Genomic DNA, 24379 nt, shown 5'->3' with positions numbered 1-24379 from the left:
GAGGGAGAGATAGACAGCCACTGTTTCACTTCCCAAATGGCTGCAACAGCCAGGGCTGGGCCAGGTTCAAGTCAGGAGCCTGGAACTCCATCCATGTCTCCCACATTAGTTGTAGGGGCCTAAGCACTTGGGCCATCCTCCACTGCCTTCCTGGGCCACAGCAGAGAGCTGGACTGGAAGAGGAGCAACCAGGACAGAATTTGGCGCCCCAACTGGGAACAGAACCCAGGGTACCAGCGCCGCAGGTGGAGGATTAGCCAAGTGAGCCGCGGTGCCGGCCAACAATTCTAAGATAACCATACTTCCCTTATTCCCTCCCTCAGTTCCCCTCCCCCACTTCCTTCTTCCTCCCCTCCCTCCTGTCTTCCTTCCTTTTTCCTTTAATTTTTGCAGTAACATATTTTCAATTTACTGAATAATCACAGGCTCAATGCACCACTAACCATAATGTTCAACAAGTCAAAAGTAGAAAGGCCACTGGTCCACAGGAATACAGACGAGGGCTATAGACAGGAATCAAATCATACTTATTACTGAGTGTAGTCCTGATCTTTGAATCTACTATGTGCTCTAAGATTTGGAAAAGCCCAAAGCCTTTCGTACAAGTCCAGTGCTGTTATTAACATGAAAATGGGGAGCCTAACTAGAAATAAGCTATAGTGATATTTACTTTAATCAGTTCCCACTGTTTGTGCGAGGACACTGTGTACAGGAGAGGGTTATGCTAAAGGAATGAATTTCAGTGTCTTCTCATTCTGCATTGTAGGCTCTTTGGAAGAGGAGAAAGCTATGATACTGCCTCAAGGAAAAGATTCAGGATTTATATTGTGGGCAGTCCATTTCATGGTAAATTTATTTATTTTTAAAGATTTATTTATTTGAAAGGCAGAGTTACAGAGAGACAGAGACAGAGGCAGAGAGAGAGAGAGAGAGAGAGAGAGAGGTCTTCCATCTGCTGGTCCACTCCCCAAATGGCCATAATGGCCACAGCTGATCTGAAACCAGGAGCCAGGATCCTCCTCCGGTTCCCCCAAGCAAGAGCAGGGGCCCAAGGACCTGGGCCATCCTCTGCTGCTTTCCCAGGCCATAGCAGAGAGCTGGATCAGAAGTGGAGCATCTGGGACTCAAACCGAACCAGCACCCACTTGGGACGCTGGCACTGCAGGGGGCGACCCCACCTGCAACACCACAGTACCGGTCCCTGAAGGTAAATTTATAATGCTACTGTTCCAAGAGTCTTATCCAGTAATCTAACAGCAAAGGAGATATCTTCTGGATTTAGGACCAACTACATAATTTTTAGGGTCTAGTGCCAAATGAAAATATGGGATCTCTTGTTAAAAACCCAAGCACTTCAGGGCTGGTTAGGCCTCTGCCTGAGGCACTGGCTTCCCATATGGGTACCGGTTTGAGTCTTGGCTGTTCCACTTCTGATCCAGCTCCCTACCAATGTGCTTGGGAAAACAGCAGAAGATGGCCCCAATGCTTGGGCCCCTGCAACCCCGTGGGAGACCCAGAAGAAGCTCCCGGCTCCTGGCTTCAGCCTGGACAAGCCGTGGCTGTTGTGGCCATTTAGGGGAATGAACCAGTGGATGGAAGATCTCTCTCTCTCTGTAACTCTTTAAATAAATAAATAAACAAATAAATCTTAAAAAAAAAAATCCCAAAACTCCAAACCCAAAAAACCTAATAAGCACTTCAAGATGGTGACTAGATGAGTAGAAACCAAAATTTTAAAAGCTATCTCAGATGAATATGGAAATAAGTTACAAAAAGGAATGTATATTTTTAAATGATTCTATTTGAAATTTTTTTTACAATGAGGATATATTTTTATAATCAAAATAAAAAAGGTAACAAAGTTATCTTTCCTAAATTGTTACTAGAGCACAGTATAAATGAGTCTATATATTAATTTCCTTCAGGAAGTTTGTTTTAGTATTTTATTTATTTGAAAGTCAAGGGGTGGGGGTCAGGGGGAGAGATATATCTTCCATCCACTGGTTCACTCCCCACATGCCCACAACAGCCAGGGATGGGCCAGGCCAAAGCCAGGAACTAAGAACTCAATTTGAGCCTCCCCACGTAGGTAGCAGGGACCCAAGTACTTGAGTCATCACTGTTACCTCCAGGCACACATCAGCAAGAAGCTGTAATCAGGAACAGAGCTGGTACTCAGTATGGAAAGTGGTGTGCTGTTTTGCAAAATGCCCATCCCTAGAACGTAAAGTTTAAAAGGAGCATTTTAAATATTGTTAATGGAAATATAATTAAACTCATTATGGCTTAGGACATTCAGAAATCCTTTTTCAAAGAGCCCATTATAATTATTAATGTTTTGATAGTGTGAAAGACTGTCTTATGTAAAACTAGAGAATGCTGTGTTTTAAGAAATCTAATATTTGTATAATAATTTTTGTAGATTAAAAGTATCTACTTGGGCTGCTGTTGTGGTACAGAGGGTTAAGTCACAGCCTGTGATGGCAGCATCCCATGTGAACGGTAGTTGGAGTCCTGGCTGCTATATTTCCAGTCCAACTCCCTGCTAATGTGCTTGGGAAAGCAGCAGCAGATGTCCCAAGTGCTTGGGTACCTGCTACCCAGGTGGGGGACTCAGATGGCGTTCCAGGCTCCTGGTTTTGGCCTGGCCCAGCGGGGGCCATTGTGGCCATTTGGGAGTAGATGGAAGATCTGTCTTTCCTTCTCTCTCTGTAACTCTGCTCATCAAATATATAAGTAAACCTTAAAAAAAGTACATACTCAAAACCATAAGATACCTTATATATCCACACAGTAAATATTCATAAACTTTTAATGAACACAACTACATGTGTATGAGATTGTATTTGCATGCATAGTGAATATTGCTAAGAATTCAAACCAGCATGATTTTGACAGTTTTGAAGATATAAAGCAGGAAGACTATTTAAGTAGGCTACTGAAGGAAATTATTCTAGAATACTAAGATGAGATGTGAAAAAATAGGATAATGCTGAGTTTGAGGAACCTTAAATACAACTTATCCACTATTCATACTTTTTCTTAGCCTGTTGTCCCAGAATATCCAAAGTTTTCAGATTTTAAATAGGGATCTGAAAAGTTTACCACTACATTTTTGAAAACGAATTGCATGTTGATTCCTGTTAAAAATAAGACTGGGAATAAGAGAGGGAGGAGATGTACAGTTCAGCACACATTGTCTCGGACTTACCCCTAAGGGTAAAGCTAAAAACTTGCCAGGGGACTCCAAATCCCATTAAGTTGGCAGGTACCAATGCCATCTTACTAGGTAAAGTGATCAGTTTAAGTCCATAACTGACCATAAAGATAGGATTAACACATAAATAAGACCAAGTGTCTGCTAATAATTGGTAGAATTAAAAAAGAGAGAATGATCCAACATGGGAAGCAGGACACACAGCAGACTCAACCAACAACAGGAGTCACTGTGCACTTGCCCTTAATGTGTTGTACTATGAGAATTAACAGTAAAACTAGTCTTGTGTGTCTGTGTGGGTACAAACTGTTGAAATCTTTACTTAGTATAGAGTTGATTTTCTGTATATAAAGATAATTAATTAATCTTAATGAAGAATGGGATGGGAGAGGGAGTAGGAGGTGGGATGGTTTGGGGTGGGAGGGTGCGTATTGGGGGAAGAAATGCTATAATCCAAAAGTTGTACTTACAAATTTATATTTATTAAATAAAAGCTGTTAAAAAAAAAAAAAAAGAAAATGAATTGCAGGGCCAGTGCTGTGGCACAGTGGGTTAAAGCCCTGGCCTGTGGTGCTGGTATCCCATACGGGCACCAGTTCAAGTTCCACTGCTCCACTTCCGATCCAGCTCTCTGCTATGGCCTGAGAAAGCAGTGGAAGATTGCCCAAGTCCTTGGGCCCCTGTACCTGTGTGGGAGATGCTGAAAAATGTCCTGGCTCCTGGCATCAGATTGGCACAGCTCAGGCTGTTAGGGCCATTTGGAGAGAGAACCAGTGGATGGAAGACCTCTCTCTCTCTCTGGCTCTACCTCTCTATGTAATTCTGTCTTTCAAATAAATAAAAGAAATCTTTATTAACAAATGAACTGCTTCTTTAATTTTTAAAAATGTGAGAAAACTTGAATAATGATGCTTTCAACTGGAAGAGAATGATACTTTAATACAACAAGTAAAATTCACCTCCATTTATCCACCTAAAGGTAATCTTACAGTAAAACAAGCAACCATTTCAGGTTATTTCACATCTGTGTTAAAACACATAACTCTGACAACCTGTGGCACCCCAGGCTGTTTATACAGCTATTATCCTTACTTCAGTAACATCCTCCAGCAAAGGTGAGCCATCACAGGCTGTGCCTTCTGCTGTCTCCTCAGGTGTCTTCCCATTTGTCTTCAACATATCTAGGAGAGAAATACACAGTCAAGAGGAATTAATACAACTACTAAGGCAGTGGAAAAGTTTTTGTTTGCTGCAAAAGGTGGCAGTAAATGGACTAATATCAATGAGTAGTTTCAGGGTCCATATTAGAAAACTTAGGGATAAATGCCATGGTACATGTCAACATAAAATTTCTGGCTAAACTTGTCCACTCAAATTGCAATGCCTTAAGATTGTTTTAGCATCAACTAGGGGAACCTCCCTTTTTATTAAAAATTAATTATTTTTAATTTTATTTGAAAGGCAGAGTTACAGATAGAGGAGAGACACAGAAAGAGCTCTTCCATCTACTGTTTCACTCCCCAAATGGCCACAACAGATGAGGCTGGGTGGGGCCAAAGCTAGGAACCTGGAGCTTCTTATGGGTCTTCCATGTGAGTGTAGGGACCCTAGCACTTGGGCCATCCTCCACTGCTTTTCCAGGTGTATTAGCAGGGAGCTAGATCAGAAGTAGAGCAGCTGAGACATGAATTGGCACTCATATGAGAGAGGCTTAACCTGGTATACCACAATGCTGGCCTCTAAGGGAAATCCTTCTATAAGTAAGAGACAGGAGCTGACATGGTGGCGTAGCAGGTCAAGCCACCACCTGTAACACTGGCATCCCATATGAATGATGATACCAGTCTTGGCTGCTCCACTTCCAATCCAGCTCCCTACTGATGTGTCAGTGAAAGCAGCAGAAATGGCCCAAGTAGTGGGGCTCCTGCCACCCAAGTGGGAGACCTTGATAGAGTTCCAGGCTCCTGGCTTTGGCCTGGCCTACCCCTGGCTATTGCTGCCACTTGAGGAGTGAACCAGCAGATGGAAACACTTTCTCTCTCTCTCAGTAACTCTGCCTTTCAAATGAGTAAATAAATCTTCAAAGTAAAAGCCATAACATTAATGATCCATTTTGATATAACAGCAATAAGCTAACTCACTCACAAACATGGAAAAAATAGAGATAACAAATCCTCTTTTTTTAAAGATTTATTTATTTATTTGAAAGCCAGAATTAGAAAGAGAAGGAGAGACGGAAAGAGATATCTTCCATTAGCTGGTTCACTCCTTGAATGGCTGCAATGGCCACAGCTGGCCCAGGCTGAAGCCAGGAGCCAGGAGCCAGGAGCTTCTTCCCGGTCTCCCATGTGCGTACAGGGGCCCAAGCACTTGGGCCATCTTCCACTGCTTTCCCAGGTGTATTAGCAGGGAGCTGGATTGGAAGTAGAGCAGCTGGGACATGAACCGTTGCCCATATTGGATGCTGGCACTGCAGATGGCAGTTTAGCCTGCTGTGCCACAGTGCCAGCCCCAGTGAAGTCTCTTATTTCTGGAATATTACCCACCACTGAGAAACAGAGGAAGAGGCTAATGTATTTCATATTTACTCAAAAAATGTCCCCTGGAGATGTCCTTGTACTTTTTAGGGTGCCAATTTGTTCATCGGGTTCATCTACCTGGAATACAGGCATCTCTTGTTGCATTATTTTGGTTCAAAAGATTCTGAGCTTCCTCATCCACAACATCCAGCAGAGACTGGATAACTTCAGCTTCTTGAGGATCATCATAAACGTCATCTTCTTGTACATCAGACTCTTGAAAAACAATAATTTATATGGAGTTTAAAAATATTGTTGTGAGAGACTCTCAAGAATACTTAGGTCCTTTGAAACTTTAAGCATCCACTCTGAAGAGCAGATATGACTGGAAAAGTAGTTCACACTTACGTGACCCAGTCACTTTTAGTTCTAAAAGTACTCTGGCTGCTGTGACAACAGACCATGCAAATGCAACTTACAAAGAATAAACCAGAATCAATGTTAGTTTCAGACCCTTTCGCAAGACATTAATAAATCTCGAATTATTAATTCATGAAATAAAAAAGTTATGCTACAGAGATCAAGGATATAATAGGTCACGTGAAACTCTTCAAAAATAAGTTTTCTAAAGTCTGTGAATTGTTGCTCTGTAGAGTATAAGAAATAGTATTAAACAAAGCAGCTCTTTTTTTAATCTTTTAAAAATAGTTTTAGTCAGAGATAAGAATAGTGCTGGACATTTGAATAGGCATACAATTAGCAATATTAGCTTTATACCATTCTCTTATTTCTTTGAACAATAATTGTTCCTTTAAAAGTTTCAGAAACATACAAGGCAAACTGAAGAAGATACCTTATATCTTTGTTATCTGAATTACTAGAACACGTAGAATAATAGGATGACTTATTTGGAAAATTACCTGTGGACAGAGTCAGGTTTGTTGATTCCTTTGGCTCACAAGCAGAACATTTTCCTTCAGTGTACAAACCTTCAATTATTTCTTCCCCATTAACCTAAAGTACAAAGCCAAAGCAAATCATCAGATTACTAGTTTACTAACTTCCGGGATTAGGGAGGGACTGCACATCGCCCCTCTTCTTCCTTAGTTCAGGAGCCATTTTACTTCTCCCAACCTTAGATGAGTGGGTCTCAGAAAAGTCAGGGTGATGAATTGTATAAGAAAAGTGGGGCTTTCTATCACCAAGTACATCTGGGAATGCTAAGCTAAACAACATTAAATCAGTATTTTTATTCAGCAATTCTCACAGTACTTACTAATGTAAATTTGGCATTTCTGAAAGAGAAATATATTATGAAGTGTCTCTTAATCTTTTTGGACTGCAGAAATCTCTTATTTGAGGTGTATTTTATTAGCCTTATCTTCCACAAGACTTTTCAGAAAAGTTTAATAGGGCTGTAAAAGTTAGGGAAGGGAAGAATAAACATTTTAAGTGTTATGAGGCTGTTAAACAGAGACTGAAGCTTACTTAGCAACCTGACCATCCGTTAGGTATAAAGGCTTTCAAATCAGTCTAAATCTCACATGAATTTAAGAAAAATGACAGTGGATTCACAACTATAAAATAATTACTGAATAGAAGGTAACTTTCTAGGATAATGATAAATTGTGAAGCATTTCATGGAATATGGCTAATAGAAAAACAATCTGGGGAAGAATGAAAAATTAAGTGATTAGGATAAATTAAAATCATTTTAAGCAAATAAAACATTGTGGTTTGCTCTTAAGACTGTATTGTTGGGGCTGGCGCTGTGGAATACAGGTAAAGCTGCCACCTGCAGTGCCAGAATCCCATATGGGCACTGGTTCAAGTCCCTGCTGCGCCACTTCCGATCCAGTTCTCTGCTATGGCCTGGGAAAGCAGAAGATGACCCAAGTCCTTGGGCCCTTGCACTTGTGTGGGAGACCCGGTAGAAGCTTCTGGCTCCTGGCTTCAGACTGGCACAGCTCTGGCCATTGTGGCCATCTGGGTAGTGAACCATCTGATGGAAGACCTCTCTCTTTCTCTCTTTACCCTGCCTCTTTGTAACTTTTATTTTTTTATAATTTTTAAAAAGATTTATTTATTTATTTGAAAGTCAGAGTTAGAGAGAGAAGGAGAGGCAGAGAGGTAGAGACGTACAGAGGTAGAGAGAGAGAGAGAGAGAGGTCTTCCATCTGCTGGTTCACTCCTCAGTTGGCCACAATGGCCAGAGCTGTGCCGATCTGAAGCCAGGAGACAGAAGCTTCCTCGAGGTCTCCCATGTGGGTGCAGGTGCCCAAGGACTTGAGCCATCTTCCACTACTTTTCCAGGCCATAGCAGAGAGCTGGATCGGAAGTGGAGCAGGTGGAACTTGAACTGATGCCCTTATGGGATGCTGGCACTGCAGGTGGCGGCCTTACCTGCTATGTCACAGTGCTGGCCTTGTACCTCTCAAATAAATAAATAAATATCTAAAAAAAGATTTTATTGTTTTTATTTTGATAAAAATGATAAAGAAATGCAATAGAATTATTGCTTCATAAACAGTGGTGACATAATGATGTCACAAAACTTCTTGGGTTGTAAAATTCCATTTTTCCTAAAAAACTTGTAATATAGACATTAATATTCAAGGACAGGACACTGGGAGGCCTCCTCTGAGACACACATGTTTGCAGCCAAGAACAACAAAGTGTCTTGATTCCTGGGGGTTTTATGTTAATGAAACAGAAACTCTACCTCTCTCTGTTTCAACAACATACTGATATTTAAAAAGAAAATAAGCACTATATAGGATGAGTAACATTAACAACACATGAAAATTCTTTAGTTCAGGTACATGAAATCGAGGACCTCTGAACAGAGGATAGCATAAGCACATATTTATAAATAAATTTATTTTTGTGTCACAATCATTTCTGCCTTAATATTCTTCTGGGCGTGATCTTTTCAGGACTTACTAAACCCAGTTACAAGTATGAGTAACACAGTGAGATGAAAGTCAGAATTTTGGACTTTTGGTCACTAAATTCATTTTTTCCATCTATACTAAATCAAGCTCATGTCCAGAATCCTGTTGAGATGCTAAAATTTTCAGGTTACTAGGAGAGCAATGCAATTCACATGGAAAGACATTCTACATTTTACATTATATAGAAAGACATTTCAGTAGTGAGACTCAGAAAGAGTTATGTGAGATATGTGTAAGTAAAACAGTCCATAAATTAAAGACCCAGCTGTGATCATTTTGGAAAAGGACATTATATACCAGTAAGAAAATCATAAAAAGAAATTTTAGCCAAAAAACTGGGCATGTAAGTAGGAAAGAGAGAATGGGAAGTAGAATTTAGTTATGCATTAAGATAGTTTTGTTAATTCATTCCCAGATTTCTTAGTGCTAATCTTAAATGAGTTACACTCTCATTTTATTTTGTGATAAAGCATTTTTCTCAGTCTTTCAAAAGCAAGTAACCTATTTCTTTGTCCATTACTGTTTTTATCTCACTTGTAGCATAAACTTAACATTTTCAGGTCAATTCCACTCTTACCCACATTCTTCTTTTCCTTTGGTCAAAGGAACAATGAAAAGAGCTATCCACATTAATAACAACAACAGCAACAAAGTAGCCCTAAAATAATGATTAATAAGTCATTGGTTTATTTAGGAACTGTTATGCCAAAAGATATGGGGTTATGGCAAATATTTAAATATGAAATCTGTTTGGTTCCAGAAATAAACAAGTGGGTTATTTAGATGAGGAGGTCTGCCATGAAAGATGGCAGCCTTTTACTTACCTTGGAGAATGAGTTTTCAGGAGTGAGGCCGGGCTGGTCACAAGGCTCCACAGTGTGATGTCCTGAAAGGAACAACATAGAAAGCAAGAGGATGAGCCAGTCAAAACCACAACAGACACATCAAAATAATTAAAGAAAATCCATGTTTCTGAGGATGCTATTATTTTTTATTAGTATACTAAAAGATGTCACACCACAAAGTGATTTAAACCAATTAAATGTTAACAAATATTAGAGAAGGGACTATCCCAAGGAAAAAGCCAATTTCTTAAAAGAAAACAGTTCACAGAACAATTCATTTTAGACTGACTGGTTCCAGTGTGACACACTGAATACAAATTACTCCAGATGAATGGGAAATATATCTCAGGTGATAAACTATATTTATTTTATGATACAAAAGAAGATAGCAAGCTTTTTATCTCATTTCAATAAAGGCTAACACTTTAGCACAGGAAAACATCCTGTGGATATAACTCAAAAGTTTTAAAAATATTTCTAAATAAAAAGTTTATTTTAACTATCAGTACAAAATCTAACACCTACACTGAAATAAGTAGATTATGTTTCTTTAACAGTTAAAAAGTCACAAATTTAAGCTTTATTTGATTTATTAAATTATACTTTAAAGATATTTAGAAAGGTATGGTAGAGTTTGGAAAAACTGAAAACAAGCAACAACAAAAACATACACAGTTAAATGTATTCACGGACCTCTGTTCAAGGAACTCTATTTGACCTAAAAATAATCCTGCCAAGAAAGACGAAGGTTGTTAGGGAACCATTCTCAGAGAAAGCAACTGTAGCGCAGTTTGAAAGAAAGTAACTGTGCAGTAGAAAAGTAACCGCTCTAGAGGTAAGTTTGAAAAGGGATGGCCTGATCAGACGGCCTAACTGCAAACCACAAACCAACTGTCATCACCATTGTCGCCATGACTACGGGATCCTGGGAGGTCGGCGGGTGGGCGGGGCTAGCCTCTAGAAGCTGTATATAAGGGGACCCTCAGACACTGTAACCAGAGGTTGCTCAGCCTCTCTCCCCGGTCCGTAGTGCCTTGTGCCTGCGGGGAGAAGCTCTTAGTGCCTAGTGCCTGCGGGAGTTGGCTTGAGCGATCTCTCCTCCTAGTCGCCTAGAGTACCAATACAGTGTGTTTAGCTTGACCTTCCTCAGTCTCCTTGACTCTTCCTTCGCGGCAACCTGGCCAGTTCCTGGAGGGGGAGACCCTGACAGCTGGCGCCCGAACAGGGACCTGAAGTCAGACGGTGAGGAGACGAGCCCTTGAGGAATCGTCAAGAGGGTGAGTAGCAGTGGTTGAAAGAGACCACGATGGGTGGGACGTCCCAGTCAAAAGAATATAGGCAGGCACTAGTGAGTATAGAGAAGGTGAAGGTCCTTCCAGGCCAGGCACCAAGAGGCAAGAAAGTGAAGTGCTACTCACCAGGAAATGTAACATGGGCTTGTAAGCTGGCAGCAGCTTGTACAGGACGGGACCTCCAAGATCTGCAGACCTTGGAAGAAGTAGAAAACCTCCTGGAGGAATTTCTACAAAAAAGGAGAAGGCGCCACAACAGGGAAAGACTATAAATGTGCAGCAGACACCCTTAAGGTGTTAATTTGTTGTGGCAAGGGATTAAATCCAAAAAATACAGGAGACGCCTGTAAACTCTATGACGCCGTAACAGAAAGCAGGCAAAAACCTCAGGTTGTTCCCAGAGAGTTAAGCAAGGAAGAAAAAGCAAAAGAACAGTTGGCTTACCCGATAATGTTAAGAGGTGGTAGACAAGAATATGAGCCTGTGGGACCTGGACTAATAGCCGCTTGGCTTAAACAAGTGCAGGAACACGGTCTCATGCACTCAGCTACCATCACTTACTTTGGGGTAATTTCAATAAACGACATCAGTAGACATCAATATGCTACTGAATGTAACTCCTGGCTTTGCAGCGGAGAAACAGCTAGTCATAGACAAGATAAAAGAGAAGGCGACAGCATGGGATGAGATGCATCCCCCTCCCCCAGCCGACGGGGCTGGACCAGTGCCACTAACATCAGATCAGATTAGGGGAATCGGATTATCACCAGAAGCAGCAGCTGGCCCTAGATTCGCTGATGCCAGAACCCTCTATAGAACATGGGTTCTTGAGGTGCTTCAAGATTGCCAGAGAACTACCAGTGGGGCCCCTAAAGCAGTCAGCATCAGACAAGGGCCCAAAGAACCCTACCCTGAGTTTACTAATCAATTATTTACCCAGATTGATATGGAAACATCTAGAGAGGATTTGAGAACATATTTAAAGGACACCATGAACATTCAAAATGCTAATGAAGAATGTAAAAAGTTGCTTAGAAATTTAAGATTAGGAGATTCGTTAGAAGAAAAAAATGTATGCCTGTAGAGAATTTAGATCCACCTCCTATGAGATGGCCAAGCTGGCAGAGGCCTTAAAGGCTGGAGATAGACAGCAAGGGTCAAGAAGTTTTCAGGGAAATTGTTACAGGTGTGGAAAAAAGGGGCATATGGCAAGAAATTGTAGGAGTAGAGAAAAAACTCCGCTAAAATGCTATAATTGTGGGAGAACAGGACATATAGCAAAAGTATGTAGACAGCCAAAAAATGGGAAAGTGGGGGGCAATGCCCCCCAGACCATGATGGCGTCTGCCCAGAGTATCCAGTCATCTATCCCGCCGTCTGCCCCCTGGGGGAAACACAGAAGTCCCTGTGACAGGGATCTACCCGAAACTACCAAAATAGAATTAAGACAAAGACCTACCTTAAAGGTAAACCTAGGGGGAAAAGATATAATAGGGCTGTTAGACACAGGGGCCGATTTAACTATAATAAGGGAACAAGAGGCTAAAGGAATAAAAGAAGGGATAACAGAAGGATGGCAAAATATAGAGGGGGTAGGAGGGTGCTCTAAATTACAAAAAATATCACAGGTTACACTGAAAGACAAAAAGGGAAGGAAGACAAAGACATCCATGCTAATATCCCCAGATATTCCCATCAATATATTCGGAAGGGATATCTTAACAAAGTTAGGGGTAGCCCTAATTATGGCACAATTCTCTACCCAAATTACCCCAATAAAGATAAAAATGAAAGATCCAATAAAGGTCCCTTGATTCCCCAATGGCCTGTAACCAAAGAAAAATTAGAAGGAATTAAGGAAATAACAAAAAGACTACTAGAGGAAGGAAAGATATCTCCAGCAGACCCAGATAATCCCTGGAACACCCCAATATTTGTGATAAGGAAAAAATCAGGTAAATGGCGAATGTTAATAGACTTTAGAGAACTTAATAAATTAGTAGATAAGGGAAGAGAAGTTCAGGTAGGTATTCCACAGCCTGGAGGATTACAAAGAAGAAACCAGGTTACTGTTTTAGATATAGGGGGTGCTTATTTCACCATCCCTCTGGATAAGGACTTCAGGCAGTACACTGCCTTTACCATCCCAGCGGTTAATAATCAAGGTCCGGGCCATAGGTATGTTTGGAATTGCCTCCCACAAGGCTTTGTACTGAGTCCCTTGATTTACCGAAGTACACTAAGGGACATACTAGAGCCCTGGAGACAACAACACCCAGAAGTAGATTATTATCAATATATGGAATATATATATATTGGGTCCGATCATTCTCCAAAACACCACAAACTGATCGTAGGAAAACTCAGAAAAATGCTTTTAGAAAAGGGATTCGAGACCCTGAATGAGAAATTACAAGAACAATACCCTTATTCATGGATGGGGTACTTGTTGCACCCGAATAAATGGACATTGCAAAAACTAGAGTTGCCAGAACTTCCAGAGAAGCCCACCCTAAACAAACTACAAAAGTTAGTAGGACTCCTTAATTGGATAACCCAAGCTGTTCCCAGAATTAAGACAAAACCTTTTACTCTTATGATGAAGGGAAACCAAGAGTTAAATAGTATCAGGGAATGGACCCCTGAAGCAAGACAGGAGTTACGGACTATAAGGAGGCTATTACAAGAACACAAACCTTTAAGCTACTGGGACCCCAGCAAGGAAGTTTACTGTACCGTTATGATGGGAGGTAACACCAAGGATCTGATATCCTTTGGGTAGGTAGACAGGAATTTCCAAAGGTATTGGCAGCATCTCCTCTAACTAGAGCCCTAAAATGTCTACATAAAATTAGGCAAGAATTTACTATATGAATAGGGCAAGAACCTATATATAGGTTACCTATAAAAAAAGAGGATTTAGACATTATGATTCAGGAAGACCCCTACTTGCATTGGGTACCACAGATTGAATGTATCCATGCACCTTTAATGCTTAGAAGAGCGCTAAGCAGTCTTCTAGGTCATCCCTTGCCAGGACCTACTTACTATGTTGATGGAGGAAGCAAACAGGGGCAAGGAAAATATGGCTTTTGGAGATCAGATGGAGTTATATTAGTTAAGGAGAGTGAGGGAAGTAATCAAGAATTAGAAAAAAGAGCCATGCTACTAGCCCTTCAAGAAGGACCCTCGATAATGAATATAGTTACAGATTCCCAATATGTATATACATTAATTGAGGCCAGAACCCTACCTGTAAATATTGAAGAACCCTTGCTTAGAACCATATTAGAAGCTATAGAAAGTAAAGAAGAAATTTACATCCAATGGGTACCTGGACATAAGGGAATCCCAGGCAATGAAAATATTGACAAATTAGTTTCACAAATAAATACAACTCAAAAAAACCTGGTAGTACAAGGTGGTCATATTAAGGAAAAAGAACCAGAACAGAATGGATACTCCATACGTGCCCCAAAAGATCTGTTACTTATGCCAAAGGTAATAGAGACCCTTAACCTACAAACACAAATTACCATAATCCCAGGACAGTGGGGGTGGATAACAGAAACATCAGAGATGACTGAGGCCAAAGAAAGGGTAGTTGGAGGTTTCATCATCCCAGGAGATCAAAATTCTTTAAAGATAAGATTGGTCAACCTATCCCAAAAAATAGTATATGTAAAAACAGGACAACTAATAGCTCAGTTAATTTTAATGCCTGTCCTCCATGACATATGTAAGGCACCAAACATCTTTTTTCTAGAACATATTGAGACAGCCACGGATGATCATGCTAAATGGCATAGTGATGTGTCATACTTGAGACAACAATTCAGCTTACCAAGAATTGTAGCAGAACAAATAATAAAGAACTGCCCCAAGTGTGTGCATAAAGGAGGAACTACGCCTCATATTAGTAGATCAGGGCCAGGACTGTGGCAAATGGACATGACCCACTGTGAGGCCCGGCTAATTCTGGTAGCCATTGAGACATCTACTGGCCTTCTACGGGCTAAGCTAATTCCTAAGGAAACTGCTCAGGAAATAGTATGGGGAATATTAGAACTACCGAACCTATTTCTTTTTTTTTTTTTTTTGACAGGCAGAGTGGACAGTGAGAGAGAGAGAGAGACAGAGAGAAAGGTCTTCCTTTTGCCGTTGGTTCACCCTCTAATGGCCGCCGCGGTAGCGCGCTGCGGCCGGCGCACCGCGCTGTTCCGATGGCAGGAGCCAGGTGCTTATCCTGGTCTCCCATGGGGTGCAGAGCCCAAACACTTGGGCTGTCCTCCACTGCACTCCCTGGCCACAGCAGAGAGCTGGCCTGGAAGAGGGGCAACCGGGACAGGATCGGTGCCCCGACCGGGACTAGAACCCGGTGTGCCGGCGCCGCAAGGCGGAGGATTAGCCTGTTGAGCCACGGCGCCGGCCTGAACCTATTTCATATCCAAGAACTCCATATAGATAATGGCCCTAACTTCACAGCAGAAAGGGTCACGGGATTGTGCTGATATTTAAATATTGATCATACCACAGGCACACCCTATAACCCACAGTTGCAGGGAATGGTTGAGAGAGCTAATCACTCCTTAAAACAAGAAATGGATAAATTTGCTGATGTAGTTCAAACCACTGAAGCAAGGCTACAATTGGCTCTTATTACCCTTAATCAAAAGAAAAGGGGAGGAATAGGGGGCTATGCTCCTACTGAAAGATATATCCATCAGAGATGGCAAGAACTAGAGCAAACGCTCCAACTCCAGAAATTTAAAGACAAAAAACTCTTTTGCTTTTATAGATTACCAAACAGTAAAGACTGGAAAGGGCCCACTACCATCCTTTGGAAGCAGAGGGAGCAGTAGTGATCGACACACCTGAAAAGGGGATTATTAGCTTGCCCCAAAGACACGTTAGGATTGTTCCAGCCCCAGGACCTCAGGATTTGGGAATTTCCAATTGGGCACTAATGGAATATCAATTGCAATTATCCTGTCAAAAGAACTCATGTGTTTGTAAGAAATGTAGATACCACTGTCAGTTGTGCTTTTTACAGAAAGAATTAGGGATTTCATATTCCAGAGCTAGGACTAAAGAACTCCAGAAATAGCAACAGCAGCAGCAAATGGAGAAATTTACATTAAAGGAAGAGAAGCAAAAGACCTCTATGAACAGTATGCACTTAAACAATTAAGTGAGGAAGAAGATCCACCATTTGTAAACCCTTTTGAGGGATTGCCCGAGGACCAAGAAGATGAATTAGCAGCCTGACAACAAGCACATCTACAACAGGTAAAAGAATTATTAAAAAGATGGGACTCTGAGCTGGTGCTGCGGCTCAATAGGCTAATCCTCCGCCTTGCGGCACCAGCACACCGGGTTCTAGTCCCGGTCGGGGCGCCAGATTCTGTCCTGGTTGCCCCTCTTCCTAGGCCAGCTCTCTGCTGTGGCCCGGGAGTGCAGTGGAGAATGGCCCAAGTGCTTAGGCCCTGCACCCCATGGGAGACCAGGAGAAACACCTGGCTCCTGCCTTCGGATCAGCGCGGTGCGCCAGCCGCAGCGCACTGGCCGCGGCGGCCATTGGAGGGTGAACCAACGGCAAAAGGAAGACCTTTCTCTTTGTCTCTCTCTCTCTCACTGTCTACTCTGCCTGTCAAAAAAGAAGAAAAAAAAAGAGAAGATGGGACTCAGATAAAGGTAAGTTAATCGAAGGTAAGCGAGCGCTTAAACGATTTAAAGTATTAGGTAACTTAATGAGATTGTGGGAAAGATTTGAACTACCTATGCTCAGAGCTTATGGATTGATAATGACAATTATCATCTTAATTCTGTCTCTTTTATTTGTAAAAATGGCTCAGAGCATAGATATATTAGATGCAGACCTCCAAGTAATAGTCCCTCAACACATTGTTTTTGGGAGGCAGGATATGAAATGTTTCACAAACATTTTGTAAAAACTCCGCTAAGGGAAGACCCAGGAAGTTGGACATGCAGGACCAAGGGGAGGTATTGTATGCTAGATGCACATACTCATTAGATTCTAAAAAGGAGCTCGGTTGCTATATAAAGGACTTGGAATGGGAAGAGAGAATGATAACATTTTTGGCTCTATATATGGTGGTAAAGGCAACCCCCTTCACATATGTACCAGTAAATATGTCTGATTTGACTATACCAATCAAACCGATGCGCAAAAACAGAGACTTTGGAGTAACAGCAACCATTGTCGCTACAGCAGTGTCAGCAGCCGCGGTAGCTGGCGCTGTGACTGGAGCACTGGCTCTAAGCAATATCCAACTACAGGGAGATGCTTTGGAGTCCCTCCTGAAGGTAATTCAGGAGCAGCAGGCTCAGCTAGGTGAGCAGTCAGCACCGCTTAAGACACATGCTATGGGGCTCCAGATGCTAGAAGCACGCATGGTACAAATAGAACAGATAATTACTATACTAGCTTTGGAAAGAGAACTCGAGTGTGAAGTGATTGGAAGAGTTTGCCTTACCACCATTCTGTGGAACAATCTATCCATTCCTAATGCAACGCAACTAGCTGATATGTTCAAACACAACCATTCTACCTGGGTAGAGTGGGTAAATGCAACCGCTCATCTTGAGGCTAACATTACTAAGAGAGCTCTACAGATAATACAGCTTCAAAATATAGTGGCTTTTAAGATAGGTTAGGTCAGAACAGTGGAACAGACAATAAATATTCTGACTGACACAGTTTCCTCTTGGCTCCCATCCTGGAAATGGTTTAAAATAGGAGCAATATTTTGTATAGTTCTTGTATGCTTGCCTATCTTACAGCACCTCTTCTCAATCAGACGGAATTTCATGAAGGGATACCTAGCCCTCCAAGAGGAACCCAGCCCACCAGAAATAGAAGAAGAAGAAGAAAAAGGAGACCCCGAATCTGGAAATCAATCCGGGATATGCTCAAGAATAATCATCCCCTTGGCCCAGTGGCTCAATGGGCTTTACAGGGCTATGAGAGCATTTAAAGAAAAGAAAAGGGAGGACTGTTAGGGAACCATTCTCGGAGAAAGTAACTGTAGCACCCAGCCATCCCACTCCTTGGAATTTACCCAAAGGAAATTAAATTGGCAAACAAAAAAGCGGTCTGCACCTTAATGTTTATTGCAGCTCAATTCACAATAGCTAAGACCTGGAATCAACCTAAATGCCCATCAACAGTAGACTGGATAAAGAAATTATGGGATATGTACACTACAGAATACTATACCAGCAGTAAAAAAACAATGAAATCCGGTCATTTGCAACAAAATGGAGGAATCTGGAAAACATCATGCTGAGTGAATTAAGCCAGTCCCAAAGGGACAAATATCATATGTTCTCCCTGATCAGTGACAACCGAGCATCAAAAAGGAAACCTGTTGAAGTGAAATGGACAGTATGAGAAACAGTGACTTGATCAGCCCTTGCCCTGACTGTTGATGAACAAGTTAATACTATATCCCTTTTAGTATTTTTTTTGTTTGTTCTACTTAATACTATTGGTTGAATTCTGTAATTAATACAGAGTTACTCTTAAGTGTTGAAACTTAAAAGTGATCCCTGTTAAATGTAAGAGTGGGAATAAGAGAGGGAAGAGATGTACAATTTGGGACATGCTCAATCGGACTTGCCCCAAATGGTAGAGTTAGAAACATACCAGGGAATTCCAATTCAATCCCATCAAGGTGGCATGTACCAATGCCATCTCACTAGTCCAAGTGATCAATTTCTGTTCACAATTGATCATAATGATAAGTCTGTCAAAGGGATCACATAAACAAGACTAGTGTCTGAAAATACTAACCGATAGAATAAAAAAAAGGGAGAGAACGATCCAACATGGGAAGCGGGATACACAGCAGACTCATAGAATGGCAGATGTCCTAAACAGCACTCTGGCCTCCGAATCAGCCCTTAAGGCATTCGAACCCAGCTGAAAAGCCCATGAGAGTATTTCAGGCATGGAAAGCTAAGACACTGTGGCAAAACAAAAACAAAACAAACAAAAAAACAAAACCCCTAAATGAAAGATCTCTGCGAGTGAGATCCCAGTGGAAAGAATAGGTCATCAAAGAAGGAGGTACCCTTCTCTGAAGGAAGGAGAGAACTTCCACTTTGACTATGACCTTGTCTAAATATGATCAGAGTTGGCGAACTCAAAAGGCTTCCATAGCCTTGGCTACTCATGACAAGAGCCTAGGGTGATTACTGACGCCATAAACAAAAGTGTCAACTTGTTAAGTCAACAACAGGAGTCACTGTGCACTTACTCCTCATGTAGGATCTCTGTCCTTAATGTGCTGTACATTGTGATTTAATGCTATAACTAGTACACAAACAGTATTTTTCACTTTGTGTTTCTGTGTGGGTGCAAACTGTTGAAATCTTTACTTAATATATACTAAATTGATCTTCTGTATATAAAGAGAATTGAAAATGAATCTTGGCCGGCGCCGTGGCTTAACAGGCTAATCCTCCGCCTTGTGGCGCCGGCACACAGGGTTCTAGTCCCAGTTGGGGCGCCGGATTCTATCCCGGTTGCCCCTCTTCCAGGCCAGCTCTCTGCTATGGCCCGGGAAGGCAGTGGAGGATGGCCCAAGTCCTTGGGCCCTGTACCCGCATGGGAGACCAGGAGAAGCACCTGGCTCCTGGCTTCGGATCAGCGAGATGTGCTGGCTGCAGCGGCCATTGGAGGATGAACCAACAGCAAAAAGGAAGACCTTTCTCTCTGTCTCTCTCTCTCACTATCCACTCTGCCTGTCAAAAAAAAAAAAAAAAAATCTTAAAAAAAAAAAAGAAAGAAAATGAATCTTGATGTGAAAGGAATGGAGAGGGGAGGGTTGCGGGTGGGAGGGAAGTTATGGGGGGGAAAAGCCATTGTAATCTATAAGCTGTACTTCAGAAATTTATATTCATTAAATAAAAGTTAAAAAAAATAAAGAAAAAAGAAAGTAACTGTAGTGCAGTTTGAACTGTTGCGCAGTAGAAAAGTAACAGCTCTAGAGGTAAGTTTGAAAAGGGACGGTCTGATTGGATGGCCTAACTGCAAACCACAAACCAACTGTCATCACCATCATCGCCATGACTACAGGACCCTGGGAGGTCGGCGGGTGGGCGGGGCTAGCCTCTAGAAGCTGTATATAAGGGGACCCTCAGACACTGTAACCAGAGGTTGCTCAGCCTCTCTCCCCGGTCCGTAGCGCCTTGTGCCTGCGGGGAGAAGCTCTTAGTGCCTTGTGCCCGCAGGAATTGGCTTGAGCGATCTCTCCTCCTAGTCACCTAGAGTACCAATAAAGTGTGTTTAGCTTGACCTTCCTCAGTCTCCTCGACTCTTCCTTCGCGGCAACCTGGCCAGTTCCCGGAGGGGGAGATCCTGACAAAGGTTGAGGTGGAATCTTCATGGACAGACCTCTACAGTTGTGTAGATGACATTACAAGCAGCCCCAAAATGTCTTTTAATATTACTTGTAAGCAATATGTATAATACATTATTAAACTTTTACGAAAAATAACAACAGAAGTGTACCAATAACAAACTATTGGTTAAAGAAATCTAATTGGTATAATAAAATACAATAGTATAATTTTTGTAATCTTCCTTATCTTAAAATTGTCTCCTTCACCTACTGTCCTCAGGTGACTACAGATCTACTTTCTGTCACTATAATCTGTACCATGCACAACTGTGTATAAATGGAATTATACAGCATGGGTTCTATTTTGGTCTGGGTTATTGCACTCAGCATACTTACTTTGAGGCTGTTTTAATTATGTTGCCACATGTATCAGTGGTGACTAGAGAACCTTTTTCTGCCAAGGGCCATTTGGATATAACATCATTGGTGACCATACAAAATTATTTTATTGACCTTTGATTCTTGCCTGACGTTGCCTTGGCAGGGCCGGACCAGATGGTTTTTGTACATTTGAGTTGTTTCCAATTTTAATCATTCCAAGGAGAGACGCTAGAAAAATTTTTGTCCAGTTTTTTGCATACAGATGTATGACTACTTTTCTCTTGGGTAAATAATTAGGAGGAGAATAGCTGGATCATATTGTAATTATATGTTTAAATTTTCTAAAAATTGTCAAACTGCTTTCCAAAGATGATTACCAGTTCATATTCCTGCCATCATAAGAGAGTTCCTATTATCAATACTGTTTGAGTTTTAAGATGTATAAAGAAATTAGTTCTGTGAGAGTCAAGTCATAGAAACTTGTAAAGAGAGATCACTAGGTAGTTTCTACAAGGGCACAGGACACTGGAAATTTATAAGCAGCAATCATCTCAGAAACGTCCTGTGTGTTTTATGAGATAGTCTGACTTTAAGGTGCATGGGAACTGCACAGTGGCAAAAAGGAACCCTATGCTTCAGCATTTAGAAACTTTATCTTTTAGAAGATAAATAACAATTATGGTAAGGTTTCTTTTTGCTAAATTGGTAATTAGATACTATTTACCTGCTAATCTAAAATATTAGTTATGCACGGAGTACTCAATTTACATTTTGAATGCACTGAGTTCAACCACATTCCCCTGTATCTAATATTTTTCTTACTATATAACACTAGCAATCAAAGGTACACTTACAGGGCCCAATTAGGTACATAAGTCAATTAGGTACATAAGTATGGAATCATGGGCTTCAACTCTGGCCCTACCCTTTATTAACTTGGTGAACTTGGGAAAGTTATCCAATTTCTGCGCCTCAGTTTCACTCTCTACAAAATGAGGATTATACTAACACTAGTCTCACAGGGTTGTTGTGAGGATGACAGCACTCAACTCAGAAGAATATTTAGTCTAGAATAAGAATTAAGTTAATGACAACTGTCACCACTATTACTACTACTACTTCTACTACTATGCTAAAATGTGAGGCAGAGGCTTTTCACTGATATATCCACAATGACCAAAACAGCACCTGCACAGAGTAGAAATTCAGTAAATGTCTGAATAAATTATTAGTGACAAGCATTAAGGTAATTGTTTCACAGATACTATTATGTTTACGCTTCATCATAACCTTACAAGGTAGAGACTAAAAGTCTTATTTTATTGATGGGAAATAGAGGCTTATGAATGGATCAAGTTACTTGCTAAGGTCAGACAGAACTTATAAACCCAAGTCTATTGGGCTCTAAATTACATGGTCCACTCTGTTGTACTATTTTCCTATTATACATTGAATTTTAGAGATGCTTTCATTTAAATAGAATTTTTCCACTTAGAGAAATGCTGCAACATGTTCTGGAGGGGCAAGAAAAACACCGGATTGACATCATCCAAACGTGCTCTTCAGAACAAAAAATTAGTTACTTCTCCACAACTATTGTGTCATAAAATGAACAGATCCTTACCATTAGCTTTGAATGACTTTGGGGTTGAAACAGCAGACATCTTTGAACTGGGGATCACTGGATGGCCATCTCTGGGTTGTAAAAAGTGAAAAGACAATTTCAAACTATTTAAGATCTTTGCTTAAATATCCTTTTAGCCATCTGTTAACTAACCTCAGAGGTTTTATTTTGAACAGATTTCAGGGGACCTAGGCATCCCCTGAAACTGAGGATAAATTTTATGAGAGTCTACATCTATGCATTCTCTGGATAAAGATATTCTTGATAGAAAAAAGATCAAGAATCACTTCATTACCCAATCTTTCCTTGGGTTTCAGCTTAATTCTTCACCCCATTTCCTCTCTTATTTAAAACACGGGTAATTTTTATGATCTAATAACTTAGTTCACTATCAGTAGATAGTTCATCACTAACTTACAAGGCATAGTTCATGAAGTTTTATGTCTAAAGCCTGATGTGTATTTTCCTTTTATTCTTTTTGAAATTTTAGCTGATTTTTATGTGTCTTTCAGATTAAAGTAAAAATCTAGATGGCACACTAATATTCAGAAGAAGAATAGTCTATCCAAAGTAAGCAGCAGCCAACAATACTTGTATAGCCCCTTGGGAATAGGGGATTAGTATGCAGTCTTATTGCTGATACTTGAGGGAAGAGGAAAGTTTCCTAAGTTACACGGAATCAGGAGAGCCAATATGCCATCGATGTTAAACATTCCTGTACTTATGTTCTTGCTGGGTAGCCCCAACATGCAAAGCACTGGCTTCTTTTTATCTGGGCCATTTATCATGGTTCTTTTTGCAATAAACACCAGCTCTGGCCCTTGCAGCCATCTGGGAAGTGAGGCAGCAGATGGAAGATCTCTCTTTCTCTGTAACTCTGACTTTCAAATAAATAAATAAATCTTAAAGCAAAAACCCCCCAAATCAAAGTTCACTTTTATTTTCTGTTACCTGCAACTGAAAACATCCTAACTGATAAATGTGGTAACTACTCTATTAACTACAAGCATGTGTTCAAACACTTACCCTTAATGTTCTTAGAATCTGTTCAAATTTTACTAAGTCCTACCAGATTAATCTGTGTACTATTAATTCATTAATATCTTTTGAGGACATAAGTAAAACCAACAACCTGAAATGCATGCACACACCTAAACAAAACCCACAAATAACTGCTGAGTACCTTGTTGCTTTCAGCACCACTGAAGGAAGTGACATGTCTAATGTTCTGTTAGCTTCTTCCAAGGTCATTCCTTGTGTGCTGACTCCATTCACATAATGGATAATATCTAATAGCTGGAGATTACCCTCAACAGCTGCAACTGAATGTGGGTTAATATCACTAATATATATCACTTGATGAAAGCTGTCATGACTTCCAGATAAAGAAAAACCTTAAAAAAAAAATAGAATAGAACATATTTGTTTTCTCAGTCATCAGAGCACATACTCTTAATCTTGCTGAGAAAATCTTACTGCACAAAGCTTAAATTTTCATTACCCAAATCCTCTTTGTTGCATGTTAATGTAATATCAGGTAGCAAATGAGGCAATACTGGCATCCTGGGTAATTCTAGAATCCGTCCAAGCACTAATCTGACTGTCTTGGGTGCAGCTCGGAGCAGATTCACGGCATCTGTGTGAGTCATGTTTGTAACATCTGTATCATTAACCTACAGAAATGAGAAAGGGACAAGTAATGATTACAACTTTTAGAACAGAGGAGGTAAATTGCCAAGAAAAGATGATAATATCTCTAACCTTTTATATATGTTAGCTAGTAAGAAGTTCACAAAAAAGAATGGTGTCTAATTTATTGGAATCCTTTTTGGACACCATAAACACAATCATCAAGCACTTATAAATGATATAATAATGTAAATTCCTAACAAAGGCATCATTATTTTGCTAATACAAGAAATTTATCTTCTGAGTAATTTAAGAAATTTTTTGTCTCTCATACTTGACATAGCTATTTATGCTTTAACTGAGATACAAGGGACTTTCAAATTAAAAAGGGAATTTTTTTTCCTTAAGCTGTTACCTGTATTAAGGCCTTTACTTTTAAATGGTGGAGAAGGAAAATGAACCAAATGTTTATTAATTCAACCTTCTTCCTTCTCCAGTCCTAGCTTGCTCTTCTGTCACATTTGCACAAATCTTCCATTCCCTTCAAATG

The 24379-nt window shown here is 40.6% G+C and overlaps 1 protein-coding gene across 6 annotated transcripts in view; it reads right to left on the bottom strand.

The window, feature by feature from the left end:
- Positions 1-24379, bottom strand: part of PTPN13 (protein tyrosine phosphatase non-receptor type 13) — a 224670-nt gene that overhangs the window by 20846 nt on the left and 179445 nt on the right. For all 6 annotated transcript variants that reach the window (XM_062198537.1, XM_062198539.1, XM_062198538.1 and 3 more), the window contains 7 exons: positions 23702-23873; positions 23384-23594; positions 22201-22271; positions 9515-9576; positions 6657-6750; positions 5875-6012; positions 4310-4398 (listed from right to left, as the gene is read on the bottom strand). In XM_062198537.1, coding sequence (XP_062054521.1) covers positions 4310-4398; positions 5875-6012; positions 6657-6750; positions 9515-9576; positions 22201-22271; positions 23384-23594; positions 23702-23873 — 837 coding nt within the window. The remainder of the gene's footprint in view (positions 1-4309; positions 4399-5874; positions 6013-6656; positions 6751-9514; positions 9577-22200; positions 22272-23383; positions 23595-23701; positions 23874-24379) is intronic.

Source organism: Lepus europaeus, chromosome 8, assembly GCF_033115175.1.
Source record: "Lepus europaeus isolate LE1 chromosome 8, mLepTim1.pri, whole genome shotgun sequence".
Classification (NCBI taxonomy): domain Eukaryota; kingdom Metazoa; phylum Chordata; class Mammalia; order Lagomorpha; family Leporidae; genus Lepus; species Lepus europaeus.
The sequence above is the reverse complement of the archived record's forward strand: the minus strand, read 5'-3'. Positions and strand labels throughout refer to the sequence as shown.